At 54.7% G+C, this 26,138-nt stretch overlaps 3 protein-coding genes across 10 annotated transcripts in view; 2 read left to right on the forward strand and 1 right to left on the reverse strand.

Annotated features, from left to right (window-relative positions):
* Acot11 (acyl-CoA thioesterase 11) overlaps positions 1 to 15,008 on the forward strand; it is a 29,346-nt gene extending 14,338 nt beyond the window's left edge. The window contains exons 4-16 of one of the 2 annotated variants that reach the window (XM_063236551.1): positions 101 to 161; positions 1,037 to 1,135; positions 1,517 to 1,652; positions 2,822 to 2,978; positions 4,078 to 4,197; positions 5,213 to 5,357; positions 6,583 to 6,642; positions 7,685 to 7,747; positions 8,000 to 8,083; positions 8,497 to 8,630; positions 9,433 to 9,564; positions 10,432 to 10,558; positions 11,245 to 15,008. In XM_063236551.1, the coding sequence (XP_063092621.1) occupies positions 101 to 161; positions 1,037 to 1,135; positions 1,517 to 1,652; positions 2,822 to 2,978; positions 4,078 to 4,197; positions 5,213 to 5,357; positions 6,583 to 6,642; positions 7,685 to 7,747; positions 8,000 to 8,083; positions 8,497 to 8,630; positions 9,433 to 9,564; positions 10,432 to 10,558; positions 11,245 to 11,400 (1,474 nt within the window). In that variant the 3' untranslated portion in view covers positions 11,401 to 15,008. Of the gene's footprint in view, positions 1 to 100; positions 162 to 1,036; positions 1,136 to 1,516; positions 1,653 to 2,821; positions 2,979 to 4,077; positions 4,198 to 5,212; positions 5,358 to 6,582; positions 7,075 to 7,684; positions 7,748 to 7,999; positions 8,084 to 8,496; positions 8,631 to 9,432; positions 9,565 to 10,431; positions 10,559 to 11,244 lie in introns of those variants that run through there. The other variant, XM_063236550.1, reaches the window with a different exon arrangement.
* Positions 11,438 to 20,869, reverse strand: Fam151a (family with sequence similarity 151 member A). Its single transcript, XM_023562551.2, has 8 exons — positions 20,735 to 20,869; positions 19,723 to 19,866; positions 16,667 to 16,819; positions 15,606 to 15,765; positions 13,903 to 14,127; positions 13,408 to 13,547; positions 12,611 to 12,754; positions 11,438 to 12,202 (listed from the first exon to the last, which is right to left on the reverse strand). Exons 1-8 carry the CDS (start codon positions 20,859 to 20,861, stop codon positions 11,529 to 11,531), a joined length of 1,767 nt encoding a protein of 588 aa, XP_023418319.1. The 5' UTR covers positions 20,862 to 20,869; the 3' UTR covers positions 11,438 to 11,528.
* Mroh7 (maestro heat like repeat family member 7) overlaps positions 15,185 to 26,138 on the forward strand; it is a 61,464-nt gene continuing 50,510 nt past the window's right edge. For 5 of the 7 annotated variants that reach the window (XR_010043195.1, XR_010043196.1, XM_063236546.1 and 2 more), the window contains exon 1: positions 15,185 to 25,681. The gene's annotated coding sequence lies outside the window, so the exon portion shown is untranslated. The remainder of the gene's footprint in view (positions 25,682 to 26,138) is intronic. The other 2 variants (XM_003464057.3, XM_063236547.1) reach the window with 1 other exon arrangement.

A 26,138-nucleotide genomic window follows, 5' to 3' on the forward strand; every position in this document is an offset into this window, starting at 1 on the left:
GAGTTGGAGACACTGTAGGTGTCACTGTGCCCTGCCAATCCTGGCCCCGTCCCTCCCCTGCACCCTCAGGAAGGCTCACCTCCTGCCTTCCTCTCCCCAGTGTTGGACAAGTGGTGAATATCAAGGCAAAGGTGAACCGGGCCTTCAACTCCAGCATGGAGGTATGTGGGGCCTGCTGGGTGGGGCTGGGCTGGCGTCCCCCTCTTGTTCCTGCAGCCCTGGCCCTGGTATACTCATATCAAGGGCCTGGTGAAGCAGTAGGCTTCTGAAAGGGTGGCAGGGCCAGGAAGAGTCAAAGATCTTCTTGGCCAGCAACCCACAGAGCAGAGAAGAGATGAAAGCCCAGGCAGGGGCCTCGGCAGTGGGAACAGACTTGGGGGTCCGGTCCAGGTGCTCTCTCCAGCAGTAAGTGGCAGGGGAATGGAGTGGGGGAGTCTGCTGGGTCTGATCAGGAGGCAAGGAGAATGCTAGGCGTCCACTGGTGGCTCACCTCACACGGCCTCTGTCTCCTCATCTGTAAAATGGGATCATGCCCTGTGTCACAGGGATCTGGTGCTGAGGTGTAGGGCTCTGAGCTTTGTGTCTCTGAGGTTCCACTTCCCCACGTGAGCTCAGGCCTAGGCAGCTTCCTCTAGGTGGGCTGTCAGTTCCTGAGTGCTTACAAAGGCCTTCAGTGCCTCCAAACACCCTACAAATGTCTAAGGGCCCCCAGGAACCCCTGATGTCCATCCTTTACATTTTACCACTAAGTTACCTCCTGAAACCCTCAGGTGGACCATGTCACTTTAGTCTCCTCAATGGTCCTTCACAGGTGGGAAATTGAGGCCCAGGGAGAAGAAGTGGCTTGGAACAGGTTCTTCAGGGATCTGGGCACGGAGTCAGAACCGACCCAAATCCCTGGCCTCTCAGACCTGAGACGGCACCGAAAGACCAGAGGCTGGGTCTGGACGGCCTTCCTGCCTTGTTCGCCTGGGCCCGGAGGTTGTGGGCTCTGTGTCACCCTTCCTCATCCCTCCTACCTCTACTTCCTTTCAAGGTGGGCATCCAGGTGACCTCCGAGGACCTGTGCTCTGAGAATCAGTGGACTGTGTGCAAGGCCCTGGCCACCTTTGTGGCTCACCAGCAGCTGTCCAAGGTAGCCAGCTGCTGCCACCCTCAGCGCTGCCTGTGGTGGGCTCAGAGCGGGGTGCCTTGGTGCCTGAGGAAGGGAGGCCCACTGCACCCAAGCCAGGACCCCTTCTTCCCCCCCTCCCCCTTACAGCACAGGTGGGGCCAAGCCTCAGTACGGCTTCTCGATCCACAGCAAGTGCTGCTCTCTGGGTCCTTTGCCCGAGGTGGGCTGTGGGGGACTGGAGAATGAATAGGTCACAGCAGTCGAAGTGGAAGTGGGAGGGTGGGCACCAGAGGGAAGGGGCCCAGCCAGTGGATGCCCACCTCGGCATGGGGGAGGCCGGGAAGACTGTGCTGTTCCAGGACTCTTGTCCTGAGGCCCGCCCCCCCCCCCCCCGGCTACCAGGTAAAGCTGAAGCAGATCACCCCGCGGACAGAGGAGGAGAAGATGGAGCACAGCGTGGCTGCTGAGCGCCGGCGCATGCGGTTGGTCTACACAGACACCATCAAGGACCTCCTGGCTAACTGTACTGTGAAGGACGGTGAGCAGCGGCTGTGGGCATGGGAGGGTGGCGGGAGGCCCACAGGGCTCTGCCCGGGGCGCTGGCCAGATGCAGGAGGACCTGTAGAGAAATCATTCCTTTGTGGCCATGGTGGACACCTCAGGCCCCAGAGCTGTGTGCTTGGGAAGATGGGGCTGAGATAAACTGGGAAGGCTTGATAAACTGCTGTGGGCGTGTGGACGTACTTCCTCTTCTCCAAAGAAGATACAGACCGAGAGCAAGACTCCTCCGTCCTGAAACCCAGCTCCTGAGTGTGAATATCTTCCCAGAAGTGTTCTCTGAATGTTCAGCATCCAGGGCTTATTTAGTCCCTGTTCTTACCCAAGACGGAGAGGCGGGACCTAGAGTCCTGTCCCTTGATTTCCTCCCTGAAGTCTCTCGGTGTCCTCCAAGAGGGGTCACAGTCTGGGTGTGGGGACTGCGGTGGGTAACTCCACAGTCTCTGAGTGTCCGTGCAGGTCTTTGTTCAAACCCCAGGAAGGCGACTTTAGGAGAAAGGAGGGCACTCAGCTGCAGGAGAGGGGGAGAGTGGTCACTCCCTCCTGTCCCCGGCAGCCCTGGTGTTGCTGCTGCTCCCAAACCCAGTGTTCTTCTACCCTGCTCCACGTGGCACCGCCTTGGGTTGGGTGGGATAGACGGTACCTGCTGCCTGGAAGTCCAAGGCCCTGCGTGTCCTCTGGCCTGTCCTGCTGAGGGTGTTCTTGCAACCAGGGACAGGGGACATCAGGGACAGGAGATGTCGGAGGACAGAGGACATTGGGGTGAGGGAAGGTCAGGAGGGGTAGGAAGAGTTGTCCTGAGGTGTAGCCGCGGGTGCATGTGGAGCTCTGCCCTGCGTACCCCCACCACACTTCTCCCGGAGTGTGCGAGCGCTATCAGGACAGAGCAGACTCCTGCACTGTGCACCCTTGTGCCAGTCCCCAGGTCATACACCCTGGGTAGGACAGCCGGGGTTCAGACCAGGTGTGTCTCTGCTCACACTGGGTGTCCTGCCCACTGCCTGTGACAGGCTTGTGTCTCGTCCCTCACCCGGGACCCGCCTGTGCCTTGTGTGCACTCAACATTGAGGGATTAAGGACTGTGGGTGGTGTGGGGCCCCAGGACCGCCCAGGGGGACCCTCTCACTTTCCCACCCCCTGCCTGGCCAGACCCCGAGATCAGGGACTGCAGCCGCACCGTGCCAGCCGAGAAGACCCGCGTGGAGAGTGTGGAGCTGGTCTTGCCGCCTCATGCCAATCACCAGGGCAACACCTTTGGGGGCCAGATCATGGCCTGGATGGAGAATGTGGCCACCATTGCAGCCAGGTGAGCGTGCGGCCTCTGCCTGCCTCCTCTTTCCTCCCCTTGGTGTTCCCAGGGCCGGAGAAACCCCTTCTGATGTTGGCATTCAAGCCCTCAGATCATTTGGTCATTCTGTTAGGGTTTCCCAGGACATTCAGCCCTGAGAGAAATGGTTTCCTGGTAGCTGGCCATTTATTCCTCTACCCATAAATTCCACCACAGTCCCTCTGCCTCCTGGGCAAGCCTCCCGTGGGCTGGGGATGTCGCTTAGTGGTAGAACACTTGTGCAGCGTGCACCAGGCCATGGGGTCAATCGCTAGCACTTCAAAAACAACAAACAAACAGAAACCCTTGATTCACTTGCCTGCCCTCCCGGTGAATGCGCTTTTTAGAATCAGCCATTGCCGTTCCCCACCCCACCTTCCCGTTCTTTCCTCCTCAGCCTGTGACATCCTGCAGCCACTGTGCTGTCTGCTGGCAACATGATCACCTCCCCGCTCTGCCCAGAGCCGCCTCTGACTGTCCCCTTCCTCCCATTGTGGAAGCTGTCCCCGATCTCTTGGTCTGGGGCGTGTCCTGCCCTCTGCAGGGTGTTTAAGCACCCTTTGACAGCTGCATGCCAGAGCTGACACTGAAAGCTCCCTGACTTTGTACCTGCTGCTTCCCCTGTGTCCTCCTCTGCCAGTGGATTCTCCCTCCCGTCCTCTTCCCTCATTCTTGGGGCCTGGCCAGGCAACCAGTGAAGAAGCAGGGCTGTTGGGCAGCCCGGGCTGGGGGTGAAATCTTGGCAGTCAGGGAAGGCTTGCTGGAGGAGGAGCACCTGGGCTTTGCATGACAGGTGCTGTGGGGGAGGGAAGGCTTCCCAGGGATGGGAGGGCAGGTGTTAAGGGGCAAACACTGGAAGGAAGCTGGGGACTGTCCTAGGCTTCCTTCTGCCACCCTGACCTCTGCTCTTTCCCAGTCCTACATGTGGAAATGTGTGAACAGGGACTTTGACGCTGTCCTCTGAGCAGACCTGTCCCTAGGTTGGTCCCTAGGGTGGCACACATGGTTGCCGCTGGGGAGGGGAGACTGGCCCAGGTCAGCAGCCACAAGCCAGGGGCTATCTCTCCTGTTCCCGTAGCCGCCTCTGCCGGGCCCACCCTACACTGAAGGCCATTGAGATGTTCCACTTCCGGGGCCCATCCCAGGTCGGGGACCGCCTGGTGTTCAAGGCCATTGTCAACAATGCGTTCAAGCACAGGTGAGGGGTGGGGTGCAGGAAGAGTCTCAGCCTCTGTCCGGGCTGGGCCTCCGTACCCACACTGGTACACGTAGCTCCCCTGCTTGGGGCTCCTGGCCACTGCTGTGTGGTCCCTGGCGGCCTCAGGAGCTCAGCACATTCCTCCAGCTCCCTCTCACTGGGACTGAGTTGCCTGTCAGCCTGGGAGGCCTCACCGAGGAGGCAGGGAGAATTCGGATGCTGGGGTGAGGCCAGCCACTGGGCTGGCAGGCAAGGTCCTCCCAGCATACATCTGGCTGCTGCCGGATCCTCTTCCTCCTTGTTTCTGTGATCTTGGCCAAATTTTTGTCCTGTGCCAGTCTTGTGTATAAAGTCCCCCTTCTGCAGTCACAGAACTTCCAAAGATATGGTGAATGGTGGTGACTGTGTGCATTTGCTTATTTATGCTGGGGATTGAACACAGGGCCTTCTTTGGGTGCTGTGTCTCTAGCCCTTTTTATTTTCATTTTGAGATAGGATCTCGCTAAGTTGGCCACGCTGTATGCAAATTTGAGATCCTCTTGCCTCGGCCTCCCAGAATGCTGGGATTCCAGGCCTGTGCCACCATGCCTGGCTGTGGCTGCTGCTTTATAATTGATAAAACTAACGAGGCATGGCTAGCTGGCCACCATAGGGCTGGGAACCTGTATAATGGGTGAGGTTCCTGATTAGTCCATCTGCCTCTGCTGGTGGCCCGCGTCCTCTCAGACCTTGGAAATTAGAACTGCGCTGTGTCTCTCTGCTTCCTCCTTGGTCACTCCCTAGCATTAGCCCGGAGGGCCAGGACCGAGCAGGTTGACTCCCATCCATGTGCCCAGACTGGTCACACACAGGTGCTCTGTAAACACAGGTGGATGGGAACACTTCTGCATGGAGCTAGAACAGAGGAGGGTGTGAACATGCGTGTGCGTGCATGTGTGCGCGTGGCTCTGTGAGGACTGCATACGTGCTGCTGGGGGGAGGGCGTGGCCAGCACTCCCTCTCCTCTCCTCCATAGCATGGAGGTGGGAGTGTGCGTGGAGGCCTATCGCCAGGAGGCTGAGCCCCGCTGGCGCCACATCAACAGCGCTTTCATGACCTTCGTGGTCCTGGACGCGGATGACCAGCCCCAGAAGTTGCCATGGATCCAGCCACAGCCAGGGGTGAGTGGGGGCACCTCCCTTCCTTGCCCCTCTGGCCCTTGGGTCTGAGTGGTTTGGGGTGGCCCTGGCCCTCTGAGGAGAATAGCTTACTTTGAATGTCCCGGTGAAGGCAGCCGGGCAGAACCCAGAACTGTGTGGGGCCTGGCTGTTACTGATGTGAAGGATCCACCTCACCTGCAGGACAGGGAAGAGCCCGACTTAGGGGTCCCCAGAGCCAGAGCATTGCCTGAGCCATCTGTGAATGGGCCGTGTGAACAGCAGTTCCACCTGGGAGTATGTGCCCTGTAGACCCTGCCTCAGGGCTGTGGAGTTTGGGGGTTGTGGGGACCAAGCCTGCAGGGGTCACCGTTGGGCCTGGGCTTGAGACAGTGTCTGAAGAAGGCTATCCCTGCTTCCCAGAAGCCGGGTGGTGACGCAGCGAAGGCCTCTCTCCAGGAAGGCGCCCCTGTCCCCACTGACTGCCTTATGGCTGGGCACAGCCATGCCAGCCTGTGTCTATGGTGTGAAGCTGGGAAGAGAGGTGGCCAGAGGGACGGCAGCAGAGGAGAGGGAGCCCTGACCCTGTCTCCAGGCCCTTGTTAGATGAGCACTCCTCCACCAGCTGTGTCTCCAGCTCGTCTTTTTATTTTGAAATGAGGTCTTTCCAGGCTGCCCAGGCTGGACTTGAACTTGCAGTCCTCCTGCTTCAGCCTCCCGAGTAGCTGTGATCACAGGTGTTTGCCAGCTGGCACTTCCTTTCACGCTTGTGAGTGGGAACCTTAGAGGTGGTGGTGTGAGAGTGGGCTTTGAGCCAGGTCATCTGGGTTCTGCCGGGTACTCTGGCCTGCAGTGAGCCACCCTACCACCGCAGACTCAGTCTCTCCCCCTGTGTCATGGGGAGAGTGTATGCCGGCCATCGGATTTTCTGTGGGAGTGACAGGCTTTGAAAGGGGCTGGTTCATAGCAAAGCCTGAGTACATGGGCAGTCATGATGGTGCCCTCTGAGGGTCCCTGTGTGACAGAGGGGGAAACTGAGGCCTGGTGAGAGAAAGCAACATTCCTGGTCACTCAGACTCCTGGTAGAGTCAAGGTGGCAGCTGGTGCCCAAACTTTCCTGGCCAGGACATTTGAACTCAGCTCCGCTGGAGACCTGAGCTCCACACTGGTGTGCAGCGGATGTGGGGAGGGGCAGAACAGGAGTTCCTTGCTGTTTCCCCAACTGCAGCTTGTCCCTGCTTCCTTCCAGGATGGTGAGCGGCGCTACAGAGAAGCCCAAGCCAGGAAGAAGATCCGGCTGGACAGGCGAGTGGGATGGACGTGGGGAAGTAACCCTGGGCATGCTGTGTTTCTGGAGCAGCCAGGCACTGGGCTGGGCCCCGAAACCCATGCAGCCTTTAGACAGCTGGCTTGTGGCCCGTTACGCAGGCCTGACACACAGGGCAAGGATTTGGTGGCACACAGCAGGTGGCGCCAGTGGGCAGCAGTGGAACCTGAGCAGCCAGGTGATAGCAGAGCCTGTGTTTCCATTGGCAGAGAAAGGCAGGCAGGTTGGGAGAGGACATGCAGGTGTGCAGGCCGTGAATGTGTGGACTCTGCCGCCTGAGCGCCTTGCAACTGCAGGGTGCTGCAGACATGCTGGGTGCACAGGTGCCGTAAGTCGGAAGTGCACTGGAGCTGTAGTCTCAGCAGGCTGGAGGCTGAGGCAGGAGGATCTCCAGTTAAACCCAGCTTGGGCAACTTAGTGACTTAGTTAGGCCATGTCCCCCCAAAATCAAAGGGGAGCCAGGCGTAGTAGTGCACACTTGTAGTCCCAGCACTTTGGGAGACCAAGGCAGGAGGATCACTGTGAGTTTGAGGTTACCTTGGGCTACATAGTGAATTTAAGACCTGCCTGAACTACACAGTGCGACCCTGTCTCAAAAAAACCAAAGCCAAAACAAACAAACCAAAAAGCCAACACCCCCCACGAATAAAAATAAAGTAACAGAAAGAGAAGGGGAGCAAGGAAGGGAGGAAGGAGGGGAGAAAGGTGTCCCACATTGGAGCGTTTGCCACACATCAGTGCTGCACTCCTGGTGGGACCCTCAGGGCTGGTGTCTCTGCCCCATTTCTTAGTGCAGACACTGGGGCAAAGGGTGAAGTCACTCTACAAGGGTGTGAGGACTGAGCCTTCAGCTGCCCTCTGCCCAGGCTGTCCCTCAGCAGGCTGAGGTCCCTACCCTCAGCAGCTGTCCTATGGGGTGTGCGGTCACCTGTACCTGCTCACCCGGAGCCCACCCCTCCTGCCAGGCCAGCATGAGGCTTCCTGCCTAGGGACCCAGAGTGCCATCTTCTCCCCTCACAGGAAGTACATTGTGTCCTGCAAGCAGGCGGAAGTGCCGCTCTCTGTGCCCTGGGACCCTAGCAACCAGGTAATACCCTCTGCTTCAAGGGGACAGACTCCAGGCCCATGGGGTTCCCCCCCCCCAGCTCCCCCTGCTGGTCAGAGTGAGTCTGGAGGGGGCCCTGCAGGGAGCAGGGCTGTGGGGAACTGTCTGCTCATGGGGGTCAGGGCCAGCCAGAGCTCCCTTCTGGAGGCCCGGGCCTCTCCCCAGTAACCCCAGCCTCCCAGCCCTAGCTCCTCTCCTGCACCCTATACTGCCTCAACCCTGTGCTCTCTCCAGGTGTACCTGAGCTACAACAATGTGTCCGCGCTGAAGGTGCTGGTGGCCAAAGACAACTGGGTGCTGTCCTCAGAGATCAACCAGGTAGCTGAGCCCACCCTCATCTCCTGTCCTTACCGAGTGGCTGCAGAGGCTGGTGGCCAGCGACAGGAGTTCTTAAGCTCTAGAAACACGTGTGTCCCCAGGCCGGGGTGAAGAAGCCCTGACTTTTGATCCCCTCAATGGACAGTGGAGAAGACCGAGCTCCCACTCCGGGCTGTGCCCTTGGATGGGTCTGTGCTCTGCCTCTGACACTGGGCTGAGGGCCCCAGCCCTGAGGGGCCATGGCACTGCTGCCTCCGTTCCTGCTGCAGCTGCCCGTTTCTGTGGCATTCTCCGAGTCCATCCGCAATAGCTTGGGAGTTCATCACCTGTTGGCAGCCCCAGTGTCCCAGCAGGCCCCGCCCAGCCAGCACAGCCCTGGAGGGTGCTTGACTGAGGCTGTGTCTGCCGGGCAGGTCCGCCTGTACACCCTGGAGGAGGACAAGTTCCTGTCCTTCCACCTGGAGATGCTGGTGCACGTGGACGCCGCCCATGCCTTCCTGCTGCTCTCAGACTTGCGACGGAGGCCAGAGTGGGACAGGCACTACCGGTGAGGGCTGTGGCACGGGTGGGCAGTGTCTCTCTGCCGTAGGGCACCTCCTGTCAGCCACATGGGCTGGCTTGGGTTAGGTAGAGTCAGGGTGATGGTGAGCCCTCAGGGAAGATACCTGGAGGCCTAGGTGCATCTCATTTCTGTCCCTGCTGGGCATATGCCTTTGAGCAAGTCACTTCCTTTCAGGCTCCATTCCCCCGTCTTAAATAGGCACTCGGAGGTGGGTGGGCCGTGGACTTGCCCTCAGGAATGGTAGAGTGACTTTCAAGCTGTGTGCCATGGGGGTTCAGGGACGCTTGGTCTGGAAGGCAGAGGGATGTGAGGGCCCCTTCCCAGGCTCAGTGCAGTGAACAAAACAGCCAATTTGCAAAATCCACCAAATTTGCGGATCCTTCCTATAAGTTGGTGCATGCATAGCCTCTCCTTAAATATAGTGAGTGACTTTGAATCCAGATGTGATTCCTTTAGAAATCTGCTCCCTACATTTACTGACTCTTTATATCTTTAATCTTCCTGAATTCAGTCAGACAAATGTTTTCAGGAAAATGGACAGAAATGTCAGTGTTTAGGATGTTTGAACTAGTGCTTTTCTGGTGCCCTGGCTCTGGGACCTTGAAGCATCTCTCTAGGGGCTTAGATGAGGGCGTGTCTTGGGGAGCCACCTAAGGAGGGGTGCATTCTGGAGAGTCTACCATGCGTGTCCCCACGAGAGCAGAGGGCCTGGCACAAGAGCTGCTGGGGTAGCTGTGTGCGTGTGGCGTGCGAGGCCTGGTGGCCCTGAGCAGCGGTGTCCCCGCAGGAGCGTGCAGCTCGTGCAGCAGGTGGATGATGATGATGCCATCTACCACGTCATCAGCCCGAGCCTCGGCAGCGATGCCAAGCCCCAGGACTTTGTGATCCTGGCCTCACGGCGGAAGCCTTGTGACAACGGGTGGGTGCCTGTCTTTCAGGGGCACGGTAGGGTGGCTGGCGGGGAGGGCTCAGCCAGAGCTCTGCTGCCTCCTGGCAGTGGGACCTCCGGCCATCCCGTTCTTGGCTGTGGGTTTGCTGGGAGAAAGTAAGTGGGAGAGAAAGGTACACACTTGTGCCTTAGAGCAGGATCTGTGATGAATCGTGTGCTCATGTCTGTCTCACCCAAGGCTATGACAGAGCGCTCTCCTACGGCCACCCCTTGGCCACTGTCCTCCGGAAGCCTTGTAACTGGAGGAAACAAGCTTGCCAGTGGTGTTGGATCAGAGGCCAGGACAGATAGCTTCACTCCTGCTGTAAACAGGGACAGGAAGGGGAAGAACAAAAGTCTCAGGCCAAGCATACTGGTGCATACCTGTGACCCAGCACACTGGGAGTGTGAGGCAGGAGGGTCCCAAGTTTAAGCCAGCCTGGGCAATCTAGGGGCTTAGTGAGACCTTGTCTCAAAAAAATAAAAATAAAAAAGGGGCTGAAATATAGCTCAGTACAAAGTCCCTGGGTTCAGTCCCCAGGACCAGAAAAAACAAAAGCAAAAAGTTACTTGTCTGGCAACCTGTAACCCTGGGAGGCTGAAGCAGGGTGTCTGAGGCCAGCCTGGATTATATAGTGAGTTTAAGGCCAGATTTAAATAGTCAGACCTTGCCTCAAAACAAAAACCTGTAGTTCTTCCCAGCATATCCAAGGTAGAAAGGTCTCCCCAGAAACCACCCCCAGGGTGGGGTCACACTGGCCTCTGCTCTCCAGACTGGCCCTGAGCCAGGTGTCTCTTTGAGAACTCATGCCAGGTTGGGGAGACCGTCACCTCCTTCTAGCCCTGCCTCCTCTCCAGAGACCCCTACATCATTGCGCTGAGGTCGGTCACACTGCCAACGCACCCTGAGACGCCAGAGTATCGCCGCGGGGAGACACTGTGCTCAGGCTTCTGCCTGTGGCGAGAAGGGGACCAGTTGACCAAGGTGAGACCTGGGGTCCCCTGCTCCCCGAGGCTCTGCCTCTTCCACATTCATTGAGGTGGGTGCTGTTGGGGTGGGAACATTCCAGACCCTTCTGCTTATCAGAGCCTGGAAGAACTGCGCATATGGGGGCTGGAAACGGACCCCATTAAGATCTGAAGTCAGAGGCTGCTTCGAGGGCTTGTAGAAAGCCCTGGTGCTGCCTGCGAAGACCTGGTCCCATCTAAAATCCCATCTATTATTTATTTGCCTAGATGACCTTTCTCCTCCAGGAAGGCTTTATAGGGCTCCCAGGGCCCACGAAACTCAGCAGAGCAGGGGGACCACAGCTTCCTGCATGGCTCAAAGCTTTGGGAACCCCAGGTTGGCCAGGATGTGGTCTCAGCCAGTGGCTGCTACCTGAACTTACTTGTACCCTGGAGTACCTTGGAGTGACCCCAGAGCATCCTGATTAGAAAGGATTCAGTGCTGGGGTCTGGGGATCCGCTGGGGTCTCCTGGCTGGCAGGGAAGATGCAGGTGAAGGTCACCACCTGAGGGAGGGTTCAGGGAGCCTTGTGGACTTCATATCTACCAATTGGACAGTTTTCTAAGGGAGCTGACTTGTGGTTGCTGCCCTCCCAGAGGCCAGGCTCCCCAGAGGCCCTCCCACCCCTTGTTCCCTCCCTGAGCACAGCTTGTGCCTTGTAGGTGTCCTACTACAACCAGGCCACCCCTGGCTTTCTCAACTATGTGACCTCCAACGTGGCTGGCCTGTCCTCGGCATTCTACTCTACCTTCCAGGCGTGCGAGCACTTCCTCCTGGACAACCGGAGCGACCTGGCCCCCAGCCTGCAGACACTCTAGGAGCCCAGCCCTGCTGCCTGAGGGTGCACGCACAGTGTAGGGAGGAAGGCCAGGTGTTTATTCGTCCTGCCACCCATGAAGCCATGGCCCAGAGATTAGCCAGCCTGGCACTGCTCACAGCTAGGCAGTCAGTTCCTGCCAAGGTCTGCCAGCAAGTTTTGGCGCTGCTCCTGGGTCAACCTGTAGTAGACCCGGCTTCTGTCCTCAGCCCTGGCTGCTACAAGTCCTGCCCGAACAACTGCAGGGCTGCTTCTAGCACGGCTGCTTTGCACCGTGACAGTGGCCCGGGGTGAGGCCGCCAGTAATGTGGCCATTACCCCTGCTGGGCTCTGCCCCAGTGGCCCAGCCTGTATCTGGAAGGACACTGGTTGCCAGAGCCCCTGGTATAGCTCTAGCATATCTGTGACCAGTTGCTCCCTGTAGCCACCATCCAGCACCTCCTCGGGCCAGCTTGGGGCCAGTGTCACATGCGGGAAAATGTCAGCCACAGCAGTGATCAGCTCTCTGCCATCCATGTAGCCAGGGACTGCAAAACTGCCATGGGAGACTGTGGCCCCAACCCACACAGGCCGGGGCAGGTGGCCAAGGGAAGAGAGGTGTGCCAGAGTGGTCAGAGCTGGCCGCAGGGCTGCAGGCTCTGCTATGTTCATGTGGACACCCCAGCGCCCAGGGCGCATGGCCAGCTTTAGCAGGGAGGCTTCCAGTGTCAGGGTAGGGCCACCTGGGGCATGTACAATGGGCACAGGTTCTCTGGTTGCAGCTCCTTGGAGGCCGATATCCAGCAGGATCATGCCATCTTTGTCTGCAAGAGGATACAGGGTCTGCGGTTTGGGCCATCATGGGCTGTTAGAGACCCCTGCTGATACAGTGGAGGCTGACAGAGATAACTGGAGGCCTTGCCTCCAGTGGTGGGAACCTGCTGGCTTAGTTCTGGACTCCACGTTCTATGCCTGATTGACACAGTCAGTGGCCAGCTCAGCCCTTGGCCTGCACCGCCCTTCCTATGGCATTGTGTGGCTGAGGCCTGGAGGGCTGAAGATTGGGAACCCCCTGTTCTTGGGCACTGACACCCTCCCTTCCACCCCACATTTAGTATGCAAGATGTGGCTTACCAGGGCCTGTGTTGCCATGGTAACAGACCCAAGGTATTCACTCAAGCACAGGGCATTGCCACAGACCTATGGGGAGCACCCAGGCTGCAGGCACTTACCTGGGAAGATGACCGTGGCTTCAGCCCCATTGCCGTGGACTTCTGGAACCAGCCACTCCCAGCCCAGCCCATCACAGCCTCGAGGCTGGAGAAGTGGCTTCAGGCTGCCACCTGTGTAGTACACCTGCTTCCTTGTGGTATTCACTGTGGGAAGCCAGAGTGCCTGGATGAGGTGGCTGCCACTGCTCACACAGTGCCTTCTGTGTGCCTGGGCCCAGAACAACCTGCTGGTAGCTGCCACTTCCCACTCGGTAGATTAGCAGATGCCGTGTGCCAAAGTCTGCAGCATTGAGAGTTGCTGGAACCAGGCTGAATCAGAGCTGTCTGGCCCAAAAGCTGGCATCCTTTCCCCTCACTTGTGGCTCCCCACCAGGAATGGTGTCTGATGGGACCCCCTGGGCTGGCTTAACTGTGGACCTGCCTAGGTTCAAGGTCAAGAGCACCAGAGTTTTGCAGAGGTGCATCTGATTGATGGCCTTGGCATGGAGAGGGGCTGTGTTCTCTGAAGCAGTAAGGATGTGTGTAGGCCTTGCACTTTGCTGGGTTCTCATCTGAGGGGTGCAATGAACAAGTTGGGTGACTCTAAATTCCTTAACTGTTCTGGGCTCCATTTCCCAAAGGCTGTATGAACCTGTGAAGGCATGTCACCCCAGGGCTGGCATATAACAACAAGGACTCAAAGACTCCCGCCTCCCCTTGTACCTAGGACTCCTTGCTTCCCTTCGGCTGTGCTCCAGTGCCCGCCAAGGGCTGCCCTGCGCAGCCCACCCAGGCCCTGTTCTACCTGCCCTCCTTACAAGCCAGCTGCTTGAACTGTGACAGGACAGGCTCAAAGAGGTCATAGTAGACTCGGTGGGCCTCCGTGTTGTCCCGGATATAGAGGAGATCGTCTACGGACACTGGATCGGTGGTGCCCTGCCACAGCGTCAGGGTGTACCTGGGTTCAAAGAGCTAGCTTAGTACCCTTCTGGGACCTGGGAGGCCGTCAGGTCCACTCCTGTACTCAGAGTGGGACCTAGGCCAGGCCCAGGCTTGGAGGTCTGCCCTCCAGCTTCCCATCAGCCCCTCTCCCTGGGCATCAACCTCTCCTGGGGCTGCTAAAAGCAAAGGCCAGAAGGAGGTGTTACCCAACTGGTACACCTGTCTTAGGAGAGGGAGGGCCAGAAGAACCAGAGGAGGAAGGGGATGGAGGGAGCAGGTGGGGGGGGTGCCGTTTTGGGCCCTTCAGCCATGGTAATGAGAGCTGGGTTTGGAGCCAGCAGGGGCTGTGATGGGAGCTTCAGGTTCTTTACCTGTCAGATTGGTCCAGCAGCCAGCTGAAGTGGGGCCAGGCCCTTCGCACCATGACAGCCCGAACAGGGAAGGTAACCTTCTGTGGCATGGTCCCCACCAGTGCCTGCATCTCCTCCAACATGGCCCTGGTGTATGGGCCAGTAAGGAGCGGGGCTGCATACAAGGTGGTCCAGCCCACGGACAGGGTGGTCCTGGGGTACTTCTCCTGCACCAGTGCCAGGAACCTGCAGAGCAGCGGACACTGGCATGCAGAGCCCCGCAGGTCCCTCCCTCCCGGTGTTCGGAGTGGGAGGAAGGGGTAGGGTCTGCGGGGTCTGTGATGCCAGGGCAGCGGGGCAGCTCACAGTCCCACACACAGAGGGTGCACTTTGAAATCAAAGTCCCGGTCCAGGTCTTGGATGAGACTTTGAGAGATTCTAATAGCATCCCTTCTGGAAGGACAGGGCTTCCTAAAACATCCCCATCCAGATGGGAGGCCGAACTGGAGCTCCAAGGGGTGCAGATCTGGACTCTGCCAGTTGCAAGTCTCTAAAGTGTCATTTAAAAAAATTTTTTTAAATTTGTTTTTCTTTTTTTGGGGGGTGGGGAGTACCAGGAATTGAACTCATGACTGCGCAATTGCAAAGCAGGCGTTTATGCCACTGAGCTAAATCCCCGGCCCCAGTAATTTTTTAATTTGAATTTTGCCCTGATGCGAATCTCAATAGGCAAACAGGGTTGCCTGTCACCCCCTCCCCAGTGAGGGGAAGGAGAACAATTAATACTGCGCAAGACGGGTTATATTAATCTCAGGCCATTGACTACATTCTCAAACTGCTGCTTCCCGGACGCACATCTGTGTATCAAGTGGACAGACAGAGGGCTGGGTGGGGGGAGAGGTGGAGGGTCAGAGAGCATAGAGCTTAGCATCGAAAGGCCTCAGTTTGAATCTGTGCTCTGCCACTTGTAGACCTAGGCAGGCAGTGACTTCTGTCAGGTAGCTCCTGTAGGCTGAGATGAAAGACGGCTAATACCTACCTCATTCTCACCGTGGGAGTTAATGGTATTGTGCAACAAAGTGCTTAAAAGCCATGCCAGGACACAAAATAAACACTCAATAAACGGAGCCACATTCTTGTGAGCTTTTTTCCCCAACTAGTGCCACAAAAGGATTCCATTGCTTCGTGCTCTGCTCCTTAACCTTTTGCAGATGTAGACCACATGGGCAGAGCTCACAGGGCTGCTGGAGGAGGGGCAGGGTGGACTTCCAGGAGGGTGTCGAGGGAGTCAGGTTTTAAGATTTTTCTAGAAGGCCAAGTCCTGTGCTTTTCACCAGGGGAGCAGGGCATGAGGCAGGGGTGACAAACCTGCCAGCCAACGGTGACTGCCCAGTACATCAGGGCTGTTAGGAAGTTGGGGGCATAGGTGACCCCCTCCATGTCCCAGGGTGCCAGAGATGTTTCTGAGGGCAGCGGTGACCAGGCTGAAACTCATCACTAATCTGTGATCCTGGCACTCAGGAAGCTGAGGCAGGAGGATCACTGTGAGTTCAAGACCAGCTTAGACTACACAGTGAGACCTTGCCTTAAGAGAGAGAGAGAGAGAGAGAGAGAGAGAAAGACAAGAGAAAAAGAGAAGGGGCCTCAAGTTGAGGCAACATGCCAGGGACTGGAGCAAACTCCGCAAAGTCCCCTGGGGTCCTTCAGTCCGGGTAAACACTCACTGTGTGGCATTGACCGGGATGGAGATAGCATTGTTGGGACCCCGCAGGATGTCAGCGTTGACCCACACAGGCCTTTGCACCCTGCCAGCGTCAGTCAGCTGCCGAAGGAGGTCCAAGGAGGGGCCTACGGCCTTGAGGCTCTTGAAGTCCAGTTTGATGCCTGTGGAGAGCGGGGAGGGGGGCGAGCCCTTAGGAAGCCCAAGGTCTCCAGAGTAGAGGGAGAAGTGGGCGGGACGGCAAGGTGGTAGACAGGGCCTGGGTACCGGTAACACCACTGTGGGCAGGAGCAGAGGTGCCTGAGGGAGGGGCTATGATTCCCGGATGGGACGGGACTCGGGACACCAGAACCTAAAAGGGGGTCCCTTGGCTTCAGAGAAAGGGAGTGGAGAGCAATGCAGGCAGGGACAGCAGCCAGTGTGAACGAACCCCATCAAGGTAGTGGGGAGACGAGACCAAGGTGGTACAGGAAATCATCTAAGCCAGGCCAAGATAATTGGGTACTCATAGACGCTCAAGTGAGCAGTACTCACAGTCAAGGGACACTAGAGCTGATGAGGAAGGAGGTCCAAGAGATGATGTGACTGACACTGGACTTACAGTTAGCAGACATGGCCTGGGCCTGTAATTTCAGCAGTTGGTATGTGGGAGGCCGAGGCAGGAAGGTTGCAAATTTAAGTCCCACCAGGCAAAGGACTGGGGATGTAATTTAGTGGCTGAGAGCCACTAGGTTCAGTCTCCAGTCTTGCACTGATAGATAAGTGAGCTAGCTAGACAGGTGGCAGGGGATGTGGCCTAGTGCTAGGTGACTACGCAGTGTTGGTGCCCAGCATCTGAAGGAGAAGCGGGAGTTAGGATGGTGCCTAGATCCTGCTGTAACTGGCAGTGGGACCAGATGGCATCAGGGTGGCGCTTGGCTTTTGGCCTGTTGTGCCCAATCTGTGGATCCCGGAGGGACTACCCATAGCACTATCTCCCTTGAGCCTGGGCATGGGGAGTGTTGGGGAGGGGAAGCTGAGGCAGAAAACTCCTGAGGCCAGACCTCTAGTGCAGGGGGACCTTACCCTTCTGGGAGTGGGTTAGCACGGTCTGCAGCCAGTGCTGCAGGGTGTTGTCACTGTAGATGGCTGGCGGGTGGGCCATGATGGGGATGCCTGTCTCACTGGCTGTGCCAAGCCCTTCTATGTTGACATCTGCCTCCAAGACCATGGAGTCACCTGTTGAAGAGGGAACTTTTAGTCATTTCATTTTGTAAAACAATTTTCCAGCCTCCTGCGGTGATTCACACCTGTAAAGCCCATCATTTGGGAAGCAGAGGCAGGATAGTCATGAGTTTGAAGCCAGCCTGGGCTACATAGTGAGTTCAAGGTCCAAGACCAGTCTGAATGACACAGCAAGACTGTTTCAAAAAGCCAAAAAAATTTTTTTATATCAAAAACATTGTAATCTGTTACAGAGCCAGGTGTGGTGATACACGCCTATAATCCCAGCACTTGCTGAAACAGGAGAATTGCCCCAGATTTGAGGCCAGCCTGAACTGCAGTGAGACTCTGTCTCAAAAAAACTCAATCTTTCCTTTTTGCTATAGAGCACTTGAAAAATACAGAAAAGCAGAAGGAAGGGAAGTGTGCCCACCACATTTCCACAGTCTGCATCTTGTTGCCTTTCCTTTCATTTTTGTCTCTGCCTACTTTCTGCACAGGTGAAACTTCCCAGCATTTATAATTTGTTTCTGTGACACAGTTTCACACTCCTTTCTGCACCTCATGACAACAAGGACAACTGCCCTGAGAACACCAGGAGAGGAGCCCATCTCCTGCTACTGAGACACTTTTGATACTTTGTAGTTTCTTAGAACTGGAAAATAATGAGACACATTGTATTCTGATTTTCTGATAGTTTCTGATCCCTCCTTGTGGAATTTGAGTCAGAGGGGCAAAAATGGAATGAGGTCAAAACTCATCCCGAGTTACTTTCCAGACAAGATGCTGATTCATGGTCTCAGCCAGGGTATACCAGATGGCTGGACTCACCACCCATGGGTACCACCACTTAACTCTAAATTAACTCAGTCAACTGGGCATGATGGCGCACTCCTGTATTCCCAGTACTAGGCAGGCTGAGGTAGGAGGAAGCTTGCAAGTTCGAGACCAGCCTGAGCTACAAAGTGAGTTCAAGGCCAGCCTGAATCAAATAGCAGACCGTCTCAAGTAGACAAAACAAAACAAACACAAACAAACAAAAAACACACACAAAAAACCAAACAAAAACCTTTGACAAAGGGCTTCAGTGTTTCTCATTCGGAACCTCTCCTGGAAACTCAGAAGTTGTCCCTCTTATTTTCAGTAAAACTCGACCTTTCTCTTGGTTTTTTACTTCATTCCTAGATGTTGTGAGACCAGGAACTGGACACATCTAGCATGCTGCAAGTTACTGTCTACACCTGACCCTGCCGCTTCCTGTTAAAAAGCAAAAACTCCTGGTCCTGAGTTTTCGAGTCCAAGTTCTCCCCTGTGGTTCATGGTCTGTGTGATCAGACCCCGCGTTCCCAGCCTCCCCTCTGGTCTGGCTCCCTGGGCCCTCAGTGCTGGCAGTTCAAGGCAGGTTGTGAGCAGCAGGCGGGCAGGACAGAGGCCCCGCTGCCTGCTCTTGGAGCAGCCCTTTTGCTCCGTCTGTGCTGGGATTCTGAATTCCTACTACCTGCATAGTAGGGGTGAAAAAGAGCTTTCAGATGGCTGTCTAGGCGAGCCGGGGTGCGGTGGAGCTCACCTAGATTCCCTGCACTCAGGGAGCATGAGGCACCGAGTGGGAATCTAGCCCAGCCTGGGCAGCTTAGTGGCCCAGTCTCAAGACTGAAAATAAAAAGGGCTGGGGGGCTGTGGGAAGAACTTAGGGTCCAACCCCAGTACCAAAACCAAACACCAAAATCCCAAGGTTTTTGGATTTCTGCTGGGCAAAGGTGGCTGAGTTTTGCATCAGCGTCCTCAAGTGGTGATAACCGCCGGTGGCCCCAGCACTCGGGAAATCTCCCATCACATTGCAGGTGGTTACATGCCTTCCAGAGACCATATCTGGGCTGATTTGCTTGAAGAAGGGAGGGAAGGAGAAATGAGCCACGAGGGGTGCATTGGGTCCCAGTGTTATAGGCAAGCTGAGTTAGACAGAATATTTAGGAAGTCAGACAGAGCTGGGCCCTGGAGGGAGCCAGTGCAGATCAGATATTTTGAAACCTTGGAGGAGACAGATATCTCTGCTGTGAGCCAGATCTCAAGACAAAAGGCAGCATACATCAGGGATTGATACTCTAAATAGGTATCAATCATCTTGAGGAAGCCAGAAAGAACCATTAACCCAACCCCCTACAGGCAAAAGCCACAGACCTAAAGTGTGACATTGGGCAACACTCCCCCCACTCTGGATCCCAGCTCCTTCCTCTGACCTCCGGAGACTGTTCTGGAGCAAAGGGTGGTCCCGGGGACGAGCAGCGTCTAGGGTTTCCTGGGAACTTGTTACAAGGTAAAACTGAAGACCCCACTCAGAACCAGGGACCACAGGACCCAAGTCTCCTGAAGTTCATGTTTGGAGCCCAGTCCCTTTATGTTCTGTAGTTTAGGGTTGACTGGTGCTTGCTTCCCAGCTGTCCTGCAGAACAGGGGTCTCCCTGGAGCCTGGGCTCTGTGCACAGGGCAGACTGCAGGGAGGGGAAGTTGGCCATCTGGGCTGGGGCCCATGTGTGGCCTGGGGGCATCCCATCTGGCAGCAGGTGGCCCCTGGCTTCTGGGACTGTTCTGCTCCTGAGGCCGAGAGGCTGCACACCGGCTCAGGTATTCATGAGTTGTTTTAGCCCTGCTGGGCCTCAAGCACAGGTCTCTGGCTTCCTTTGTCTTTAAGGGCAAAGGGTGCCACAGGCAGACAGGTGGTGCCCGGTGGGCCAAGGGACATGGCTGGCCAGGGCAGCATGGGAGCAGCTTTGCCATCAGATACCTGGTCCAAATCTGAGCTCAGTGTTGCCACAGGCTGAGCTGGTACCCTGAGCCCAGTGCCTGCTTCACTAGGGCAGCGTGAGGAGTGCAGGCCTCTGCCCTCCCTCCTTGCCCTGCTTCCTGGCAGAAGGACTTACTGCTCAGGCCCTCCTCCATCTCAGTGCGGCTGTTGGCCCCATGGCTCCAGGTGACCAGCAGGCCATCGGGACTGCTGACCTGGCCGAGGCTCAGCAGGTAACTCAGCATATCCCCTTCGGGGTGGCAGACGTCCCCCTGGCAGCCTGGAATGAACACCAAAGGGCTGTCAGTGCTAGCCTCGGCCCACCCTGGCTCTTGTCCAGTCACCCGACCTCGTGCATCCAGCGCATGGTCAGCAGTGTCTGCAGGACCCGGGGCCCCCAGAAATATAAGACAGGGGCAAAAGTGCTGGCCTGGGGCATTCGGGAAAGCAGGGCTCACTCAGAAGGGGACATTTCGGGGAGCTCTCGAAGGGTGGCAGAAGGGAGGGAATAGGTGATTCAGGAAGAAGGACTGGCAGAAGTGACCACATGGAAAAGTGTGGCTGTCTGAGAGAATGGCCACTGGACTGGGGCAAGCTCAGTGGAAGAGTGCTTGCCTGTCCCATGAGAGGCCCCGGCACCATTCTCAGCATCAAAAGGAGCAGAGGAAATGGCCTGGTATGATGGACAGAGAAACGGTCAGAGCAGAGGGGAAAGATGGCGAGGGTCAGGTGGGCAAAGGCCTTGCATGGCAGCAGGGGTAAACCTGCGCCACAGATGTGCGTGGGCAGTGTTAGCGCAGGCTGCTGAGCAACATGGGTGGGGGCAGAAGGACTGCGCAGGTGTGGAAGGCCAAACAGGGGCCAGGAGGGGGAGACTGGAGGCCTCAGAGGCAAGTGGGCGAGAGGAGGGGAGCCCCCAGGAAGGCTCCGGCCAAGAAAAGGCGGGCTCGAGGCCAGGGAGGCAGAAGCAGAGGAGCTCTGCAAGAAAGAAAGCACAGGTATGATCCCCAAGGGGGAGCGCCCCGCCCCAGGGCACTGGGGGCTGGTCTCCAGGCAACCTAACCGGAGAAAGAAGGCCAAAGGAACTTTCTGCCTCCACACACTTGGGGTGGGAAAGAGGCGGCCAAGCTGGTCAGCATGGCACCTACCTGACTGGGAGCCCCAGTCCAGCGTCAAGGCGAGGACCATCCCGACAGTTAATGCCAGGGTCACGATGATACCGCTCACCAGGGCATACTTGGTCGGCCTGTCCAGACACTGCTTCCAGCAGCCCATGAAGGCTGTCTTTGGAGGATCCCCAGACTGGAGACTCTGAGGTGTCCTGAGGCTCGGATCAGCGGGGGCAGGAGCCCAGGCTGGGCAGAATTCTTCCCGGGGCCTTCGGGCTCTTGTAATGCTGGGTCACTCCTGCCCCTGGTGGAGATAGCACCTGAAGTCCCTCCTCCTCCCACACCCTCACTGTATCTCAGCAGGTCAAGCAGAAAATCCTGTCTTCCCCTAAATGACCTTTGAGCACTGAGTGATCTCTACCATCCCTCACTCTTCTAATTTGAGCCCTTTCTGCCCCACCCAAGGACTCCCTAGCGGGCAAGGGTTGGCAACAAAGACAGATTAGATCTGCCCCAAGGATGTGACTTTTCTTTCTATCTGAGATCCTGGTTGATTGGACTGGGATTGAACCCAGAGTCCTGAGCCAGGGTGTGGTGGTATATATACCTGTGATCCCAGAGGCTGAGGCAGGAAGATCACTGGGAGTTCTGATGGGCTACTTAGGGAGTTCAAGGTCAGTTGGAAATACATACTCAGAAAATCAAATACATACTCAGAAAATCAAAAATAGAGCTGGGTGGTGGGGCACACCTGTAATTCCTGCATTTGGAAGGTTGAGGCTGGAGGAGTGCAGCAGTTCAAGGTCAGCCTGGATTACACAGTGAAATTGTTTCAAAAAGCAAATAAACCAAAATGGATAAATAGAGATGGGGATTTAACTCAGCATCACAGGTCTGCCTGGCAAGTGTGAGGCTGTGAGTTGATCCTTGGTACCAAATAAATAAATAGAAAACCAAAAATAAAAAATGAAACAATAGTACTGGGGATGTAGCTCAGTGGCATAGTGCCTGCTTAGCAAGAGTGAGGTTGTGAGTTCAATCCCTGGTACCAGGAAAAAAAAAAAAAAAAAGAAAGAAAAGAAAAAATAAAATTGAGCATGGTGGACCACCCCAGTAATCCCAGCACTCTGGAGGTTGAGACAGGAGGATCACCCTGAGTTTGAGGCCAGCCTAGGTGTGATAACTCGGACCCCGGTATAAAATCCAAGGAAGCAAGAAATTAAAATTTGGGAAGAAAGGCTTTATTAGGTAAAATCCAGGCCTGGTGACGAGTCTCCTGGAGCCAATTTGGAGACTGCGCACCTCACAGCTAAAAGTCAGGACTTTTTATCTTGTAAATCCACAAACAGCTGCTGGTCACACAATGTAAGGAGCGGGCTGGGGGTGTGACGCACTACAAAGCAGAAACGGCAATTGCAAGTCTCCCCGAATACTAGCAAGTTTAGATAAGAAGAAATCTTGTTTTTCTTAGCAAAGAATAGAGAAGTCTAACAGCAATTAACAACCTTAGTTACCTTACTTTAGCACAACTGTTCTATTTGTAGAGGGCAACAATGGTTAACATATCAATTAGGTAAGATTTTACAATTCTTTACAGAGGAGAGCATTGATTAACATATCAATCCTTTGCCCAGAGGGAAAGGAAAACACACATATACAGTAAGGCCAAGTTACAGGTATTGCTATGATACAAACGAAGCTATTTTTGTGAAGAATGTACAATCTAATACAATCTAATGCAATTAACACAATTTGTGACAGGCTACCGGGTAGAGAAGACCCGGGTTGTCAGAAGCTATTACCTCAGGCCTTTGTTTTATGGCCTTTAGGAAGTTAAAACTTAACCTAGTTAGATTTGAAGGGAGAAGGGGAGGGGAAGCAGCAGGTGGGCTTATACAGAACAGACCTTACTGCGAGATAGTTAGGGGGCCTTAGGTTATAACACTAGGCTACACAGTGAGCTCAAAACCAGTCTGAACTACATAGTGAGACTCTGTCTCAAGATAATTAGATAAATAAAGCAAACCTGCAAGTCCTGGCATGTGACCTGAGCTTCTGCAGGCCACCTCTGGGTCAAGGCACCCTGGACATGGGGGTGGGCTCAGGAGTGCTCGGGATGGGACGCAAGTTAGGGGTCAGCCTCTGCAGCCTAAATGTAGCTGATGTCCTCAGGGACTTCTACTTGGAGATAAACCCAGAGGGCCGCTTGTTGACAGATTAGTGAGGGAAATAGAGGCACAATGAGTGTGACCACTGGTCTGGTTTGTATTTTTCCTTTAATTAGTAATAATAAAATACATTATTTATTGATTCCCTGTAGTAAAGTATATCACACCTTTACCTCATCTTGTCACGATGCTGCTTTTTTCCCCCCTGGATTTCTGGGGATTCAAGCCAAGGGCTTTGCACTAAGCTAAGTACCTGACATTTTTAAACTTCATAATTTGAGTCAGGGTCTTGCTAAATTGCCCAGGCTGGGCTCAAATTTGTCATTCTCTTGCCTCAGCCTCATAGGATTCTGGGATATAGGTACGCATCATCACCGCTAGCTTCCACATGATTCTTTTTGTTGTTATTGTTGTTTTGGAGACAGGGTCCTGCTATGCAGTTCTGGCTCAGGCTGGCCTTGAACTCATGGTGATCCTCCTGCCTCAGCCTCGAAAGTGGGAGGCTTTACCACCAAGCTCAGCTTGTATTTTTTTTTTTTTTTTTGGTCTCATTGCTTATTTTCTGAAGGTGGCTAGTAGTATTAATTTCAGACTTTGCTACTTGAAGTATGAATGTTCAAGTGATTAAAGGAACTCTAATGAGCAGACAGTATGTAGCCTCAAAACAAGTGGGGAGTTGGAGAAGAAACACAAATCCAGGAATCTGGAAGAAAATCAGAGGGAAAAAAGTCAGAAAAGTGGAAAAACAAAGTGAGAATCAAAAAGGAGGGGCTGTGCTTCTGGTAAAGACAAAGCCACTTTTCCCAGATCAGTGATCAGACTGCAGCTGGTGCTGAACTTGTGGAGAAAAGGGAAACCACCACTATACGGCTCTGGAGACCGAACCTTGGGCCCAAGGTATGCCAGGGAGCCAGAGGCTGAAAGAAAAAAAGCCTGGTGGGCCCAGGACTTTATTTTAAAAACGTTTTTGAGGGGATTTAGCTCAGTGGCATAAGCGCTTGCCTTGCAAGAGCGCGGTCGTGAGTTAGATCCCTGGTACAGATTAAAAAAAAAAAAAAGTTTTTGAGACAGGGTATTGCTGTGTAGCCCAGGGTGGCCTTGAACTTGCTGAATCCTCCTGCCTCAGCCCCCCTCCTGAGTGCTGGGATTGCAGGGGTACACCACCATACCCGGTTCTCCCTCTCTCATTTTGTGAGTTCTGAAGTTCTTCTGTGATAACTCGGACCCCGGTATGAAATTCAAGGAAGCAAGAAATTAAAATTTGGGAAGAAAGGCTTTATTAGGTAAAATCCAGGCCTGGTGACGAGTCTCCTGGAGCCAATTTGGAGACTGCGCACCTCACAGCTAAAAGTCAGGACTTTTTATCTTGTAAATCCACAAACAGCTGCTGGTCACACAATGTAAGGAGCGGGCTGGGGGTGTGACGCACTACAAAGCAGAAACGGCAATTGCAAGTCTCCCCGAATACTAGCAAGTTTAGATAAGAAGAAATCTTGTTTTTTTTTAGCAAAGAATAGAGAAGTCTAACAGCAATTAACAACCTTAGTTACCTTACTTTAGCACAACTGTTCTATTTGTAGAGGGCAACAATGGTTAACATATCAATTAGGTAAGATTTTACAATTCTTTACAGAGGAGAGCATTGATTAACATATCAATCCTTTGCCCAGAGGGAAAGGAAAACACACATTTACAGTAAGGCCAAGTTACAGGTATTGCTATGATATAAACGAAGCTATTTTTGTGAAGAATGTACAGTGTAATACAATCTAATGTAATTAACACAACTTGTGACGGGCTACCGGGTCTTGGGTAGGGAAGACCCAGGATGTCAGGAGCTAGTACCTCAGGCCTTTGTTTTAAGGCCTTTAGGAAATTAAAACTTAACCTAGTTAGATTTGAAGGGAGAAGGGGAGGGGAAGCAGCAGGTGGGCTTATACAGAACAGACCTTACAGATAGTTAGGGGGCCTTAGGTTGTAACACTTCTATCCAGTTACTATCATCTTAATTATCTTAGTGATTGGTCATCCTTAAAAAGATGTCCTTTAGACCGGCAGCCACAGGGTCCTCCATTCCTTGTCCCAAGGTCTCTGTGCCCTGGCCCTGCCCTCCTCCTGCCCTGTCCCACACAGTTATCTACTGAGGATGAGGTTGGGGTAGGCAAACATCAAGGCGTTGGGAAGACACATACATGTCTTGGTTTGTGACATTAGGCCAGTGTTTTCTTCCTGTGGGCCTCAGTTTCCTCATCCCAGGCAGCCTGGTTCCAAAGCTCTCATCCCCCCAAGATCAACAGAGGTTTGAGGTTGTACGGTGAGCGGCTTGGATGGTGCATTTTAAGCACCAGGCCAGGCATTCATACTGCAGGTCAGTGAGGTTCTTTCCAGGCAGAGTGGGGAGGCCTGAGCATAAACTTTTTTAAAATTTAAGTTTTTGGGCTGGGGGTATAGCTCAGTGGCATAAGTGCCTGCCTGGAACCTGCAAGGTTGTGAGTTCAATCCCCAGGACCAAAAAATAAAAATAAAAAAGCTTTTATGTGTGGTACAGTCCCAGCACTCTTTATTTTAAGACAAGGTCTAAATAAATTGCCTAAACTGGCCTCACACTTGCAGTCTTCCTGCCTCAGCCCCCAAGAGTGCTGGGACAGATTCTCCTGCATGCAGGCAGGAGCAGGGGCCTTATTGGCTGGGGAACTTCCAGATGCTGGTGACCTCACAAAGAACACAACCCCAGCCTGGCCTTGCGGGAGCCGAGCCAGGTAAACTGAGGGGTGCCTGTGGGCAATTTCCAGGGGTGGGGTCGGCCTCCACCAGGCAGGTACCACGTTGACCCCACCCCTCTGGGAAAAGGCTCCCTTTTGGCTATAATCTCGCAGTTAGAACTTTGTATCTTTGATTTAAAACTGAATTTTCTGTGAAGGTGAAGGTAACGCTCGGAACTGACACCAGAAATTCAAGGTTCAAAGAGGGGGCACTGTGTCCTGAGACTGTGGTGGGTGGGAGTAGGGGGGAGGTGAGAGGAGGAGAGTGAAAGACTGGGGAGGGGAGGCTGGGTGTTGTGTCAGGCTGGCAGATTGAGGCGGGAGGATCATCCCAAATTTGAGCCTCGCCTGGGAAACTGAGTAAAACCCTGTCTCAAAAATTTTTTTGTTTTAAAGACTAGGCATGCAGTGCAGTGAAGAGAAAGAAGGGGACCCACAGACCAGACCTAACCCCTTCCCCCAGTATACCTACCCTTCCCCGCCTAGGGGAGGAAGATGGGGGTGGGCATTGGT

Source organism: Cavia porcellus, unplaced genomic scaffold, assembly GCF_034190915.1.
Source record: "Cavia porcellus strain 051 isolate PalLab524CR breed Dunkin Hartley unplaced genomic scaffold, mCavPor4.1 scaffold_25, whole genome shotgun sequence".
Taxonomy (NCBI): domain Eukaryota; kingdom Metazoa; phylum Chordata; class Mammalia; order Rodentia; family Caviidae; genus Cavia; species Cavia porcellus.

Bases quoted from the DNA above. Each gene is read 5' to 3' on its own strand.
- Fam151a (XM_023562551.2), bottom strand. From the start codon at position 20,861: ATGGGCTGCTGGAAGCAGTGTCTGGACAGGCCGACCAAGTATGCCCTG. The intron at 12,755-13,407 runs GTAAGGAGGGCA...GGCTTCCCACAG, and splicing joins ACAGTTCAAGCAGCTGGCTT to TGAATACCACAAGGAAGCAG. The intron at 12,203-12,610 runs GTAAGTGCCTGC...ATCCTCTTGCAG, and splicing joins AGCCACGGTCATCTTCCCAG to ACAAAGATGGCATGATCCTG.